The sequence below is a fragment of the Benincasa hispida genome, chromosome 7 (assembly GCF_027475165.1).
Source record: "Benincasa hispida cultivar pf3 chromosome 7, pf3_genome.v1.1, whole genome shotgun sequence".
Lineage (NCBI taxonomy): Eukaryota > Viridiplantae > Streptophyta > Magnoliopsida > Cucurbitales > Cucurbitaceae > Benincasa > Benincasa hispida.
Window position 1 is genome coordinate 31,790,726 of NC_143484.1, and position 4,521 is coordinate 31,795,246.

The 4,521-nt window shown below is 36.2% G+C and overlaps 1 protein-coding gene across 1 annotated transcript; it reads left to right on the forward strand.

Annotated features, from left to right (window-relative positions):
- The first annotated feature begins 924 nt into the window (after nt 1–924).
- On the forward strand, nt 925–4,312 carry LOC120082236 (Haloacid dehalogenase-like hydrolase (HAD) superfamily protein). Its single transcript, XM_039037512.2, has 6 exons — nt 925–1,554; nt 2,181–2,309; nt 2,395–2,515; nt 2,631–2,712; nt 3,616–3,769; nt 3,875–4,312. The coding sequence occupies exons 1-6, from the start codon at nt 1,261–1,263 to the stop codon at nt 3,992–3,994; spliced, it is 900 nt and encodes a 299-aa protein (XP_038893440.1). The 5' UTR covers nt 925–1,260; the 3' UTR covers nt 3,995–4,312.
- Nucleotides 4,313–4,521: the final 209 nt, after the last annotated feature.

A 4,521-nucleotide genomic window follows, 5' to 3' on the forward strand; every position in this document is an offset into this window, starting at 1 on the left:
GGAATAGGGCAGGGACGAGGATTACAAATCTGCACGAGGGGCGGGGATGGTCATCACCGCCCACTCTGACCCTGTTGTCATCCTTATCAGGCGACCAACTTCGTCAAAGACCACCTCTAATGATCAACCTTGGTGGCGACCAAATCCAACGATCACCTTGGGCATCCAACTCCAAAAGCACCAATTTTGACGTTCATTATAACAACCAACTCCAATAACCAACTCAACTGATAATATACTAAAAGAAAAAAAAAACTTCGGCTGACGAAAGTATTGTCAAATATAAATTTGAAATTCTTGCTTTATAGTGTTTAATAGATGTCATATATAGTAATTTGTCATCGATGGATAGTTTGAGGATGATCGAGTCATCCTTATAGACCCACTCGACACAATTATTTAGAAGACCGATTGCTTCTTAATAGTCCCACCAGAGTCTAGAAAGAGGTATTGTTTGCATTAACATGGTATGACTAATTAGCTTAACTATCTTAGTGAACAATATATTTTTTTATTCATGGAACTGACTCATTGTTGGCCATATTTATATATATGTTTTTTTGGTGGATATGTAAATCGGCATTGATGACAACCTTATTTTCTATGCATGATCAACTCATACATTTCATAATTATTAAAATATGTCGTATGATTGTTGATTATATAAATAATAGTATTTTGTTTGCATTAAGTAGAATAGTTTTATACAAAAATCTGTAAAATATATATTTATTTAATGAGTTCACGTCTCAAATGAATATTAAGAACTTAGAAAAATATTGGTGTAGTTGAATGATGAACCAAAAAAGTCCTTAGGGTTGGAAAAATATTTTCTAAGATAATCGGTTTCAAGTGGTCTCGGAAGTACCGAATCCGAGTCTCTGTCATCATCAATAATTAGCAATGACATGATCTTAAAGAAGCACCAGAATTGTCTTTTCTCATTGGCCGATTCTTTCACTTTCCCTTCTTCTCATAAATCATCTTCCCCTTCCCCACTCTCGTCTCCACGCGCGTTCTCTGCACGCTCCCACTTGTCCTTAAAACTCCCTACCCTCTTCTGGAGCGTCCCTCCACTTTCCTACCCCTCCTCCTCCTCCGCCGGCGCCGCCCCCTCCTCCGCCGCCCGGAGCCATTTTTCCACGCACACACACTCACAGAGGATAACTGCGAAGCCGACCGGTTTTCGTTTTGCTATCCATCGCAGCTTTTCCGGTTCATTTTGGTCGTCCAAAGAGGCGGTTCTGATCAGCTAACTCCATGGCTGAGTTGACTCAGCCGGAGGTCTACTCGCCCAGGACTCTGCAGGTGTGGAAGACGCTATTGAACTGGTTGGCTTTCTTCTTCCAGATCTTCGTTTCAATCCTCAGAGCTTTTGGACACCTTCGCCTTCTTTCTTCTTCTGATTCTTCTTCTGATTCTTCGTCTCCGTCTTTTAAGCCTTTGCCGGTAGTTGAACTTCCTGACCATGAGTTGCTTGCCGCCTCCGCCGTTGATATTGCTTCTGTTGAAGATGAAGAGGAGGAGTCCGATGGGCTTATGGAGAAACTGACGGTATTTTCAATGTTCTTGTTCATTTCTCTTTATGAATGTGTTTTTCCCTCCCGAAATTGTTTGCTTGAAACTGTGGTATGCTTGTGCTGATTGAGTTAATTCAATTTTGTGATTATTGGGCTATGCATTCTCCTCCTTCTATGAGTTTATGCCAGTGATTTCAATATATATATATAAGTTTTATTTTTCTTTCTTAGGGTTTGGGAGTAGGGTTTTACAGGTTTGGTCTTTTGCCTATGTGAGAAGATTGACTGATAACATTTTGGTGAAGCAGGGATGTGTATTTTCTTGATGAAAATGGCGACAGGAAAACTTCAAATTCATTGCATATGGTTCATTTAGTAGATGACATAATCGAAAATGCTTATCCCAATTTGAAGGAACTATTTTATTTCATTTTAGAACTGAAAGTAATGATTGATGATTTGAATTTCCAATGTTAGAAATTTGTAGAGATGCTTTAAGAAAGTTGAAATGGTTTAAAAAATTACTGAGTTCCATAAAGCCAGATGGAGGATTGTGTTCTCCTTTCTTCTTGCTTTATTCTCTTTGGGGGGAGGGGTGGTCATTTTTAAATTGAATTCTTCTTTTTCTTGTGTTCCCCTTGTGACATTGGACGATTACAGATAGTTCTCGACTTGGATGAAACTCTCATATGTGCATATGAGACATCTACTTTGCCTGCTGTTATTCGCAATCAAGCAATAGAAGCTGGACTGAAGTCTTTTGAACTCGAGTGCTTTTCTTCAGACAAGGTAGTTTCCATTTCTGTAACCTTGTAATGTTTTTTTTTCTGAGTTTTAGTTTAATTGTCTTGCCTGGTTATGCTGCTATGTGAAGGACTGTGAAGGGAAGCCTAAGGTCAACTATGTTACTGTCTTTGAGCGCCCCGGTCTGCACGATTTCTTAAACCATCTAGGTGGATTTGCAAATCTTGTACTCTTCACAGCTGGTCTTGAAGGTTTGTAGACTTCACCACCCAGCTATTAGATTATCAAATAATGACCAACCTCTATTACTTATGAACGAAAAACAGAAATCGAATCTGAAGGATATCATTTATGTATATGCCTCAGGGTATGCAAGACCTCTTGTTGACAGGATAGATGAAAAAAATCGATTTAGTCTTAGACTGTATAGGCCTTCAACAATTAGCACGTAAGTACTGTTTCTGCTATTTTCTTTCTTTTTTTATTTGCTCATCATAGCAAATATTTGCTATTTGTACTTCTATCTGGGTCCGGCTGAGTTTCCATCAATAAAGATATAATACTAATAGAGCTATCAAATCTCAAGTAATCGAGCTTGCCCTTTCTAGTTTGAATCATTCAGGAGTTTGAGTACAACTTGTTTTAACTACTTGTTTTTGTATTCTAAAGTTCATTATTTATTGCTGCTGCAGGCTATGATCATAAGTTAGTTTCGTTAATTAGTTGAGAAACTGAGTCATTATTCTGTTCTCTAAATTCAAACTATTTTTCTACACATTTCTAAGTATATGTTTGTTTTGTGGATGATTAAAATCATTTTTGTCAGATGCAAAATCATGTATAAATATGTATTTGTAGTATGTTTAGGAGTGATTCTAAAAGGGTCAAAATCACTTTTGTCACTTTCAAAATCACTTGAAAAATGGCTGTAACCATTTAAAATCAATTTTATTAAATGCATTTAAAAATGAAATTAAACATTGAATTGATTTTGAGTAATTAAAGGTGTGTTTTGGAATGACAAAAGTGATTTTTCACCATTTTAAGATCACTCCCAAACATGTACTTAATCATTTAAAATCAATTTATTGTTTGTTTTTACACTTCTAAATGCAATTTTAACATATTCTAATTCCACATTGAGTCCATATATCTGTTTCTAAGATCACGTTGAAGGTTTCAAGTGTCATAATTTTGTTCTGGGTAATTTTACACAAGCCTACTCATTTCTTAAAAGGATTTCAAATATTAGAAGGAATAGGATGAAACCTCACAAACCTTCTACAAAAGTTGAAACTAAGTTCATTGTTTACTCCTTGTAAAACCTGTGGTTCTGCTATATAATCTACAGGGAATACCGAGATCACGTGAAGGATCTCTCCTGCCTATCAAAGGATCTAAGAAGAATAGTCATCGTTGACAACAATCCTTTCAGTTTTTTATTGCAACCTCTAAATGGAATTCCTTGCATTCCATTTTCTGCAGGCCAACCACACGATTCACAGGTGGGAAATCTTGAAAATCCTAGATCTTTCAGTAAACAATAATACACCTTGACAATAATTCAATTCGTGACCAACTTTTTCATGTTGTTTGTTCTCCATATACAGCTCCTAGATGTCATTCTTCCACTTCTAAAGCATCTCTCGCTGCAGAACGACGTCAGGCCGGTGCTGTACGAAAGATTCCATATGCCTGAATGGTTTCAGAAGCATGGAATTCCGACCTAAGTTGAAATGAAGATTTGTGCAAGAAAAAAGGTACATTCTTCTCTGCACTATGTCAACAGTTAACATGGTAGTTAGCTTGTTCAAAGGGCAGCGTCTTCTTGAGTCAGATGTTGATTCTTGAAGTTTTGTATAGCTCCATGTAGTACATGGATATGATCCCAAATAGTTTCATCCAATTGTTTGAAAATGATATATATAGTATTAAAATTGTAAATTTGTAGGAATTCTGATTTGTAATTTATTCATGTAATGTTGTTGGATGTGTTTGTAGGAACTTTCTTCAATTTTTACTAATAAATAGCATGAGTTTCTCCCCCACCCCCTTGGTTGCTTTGACTACTGTAGTTTCTTCATAGTATTTCTTTTTATACCTTTGAAAACTATTTTAGGGTTTACTTAATAATTTATTTTAAGTGGCTGTTGAAAAGTTGGCTTGAAGTTTGTTCAAATTTAGTCCATCTAGGTTTATATTTTCAATTATCCAGTTTTATTCTTGGTACTTTGAAAATCTTAAATTTAGTCCCCAT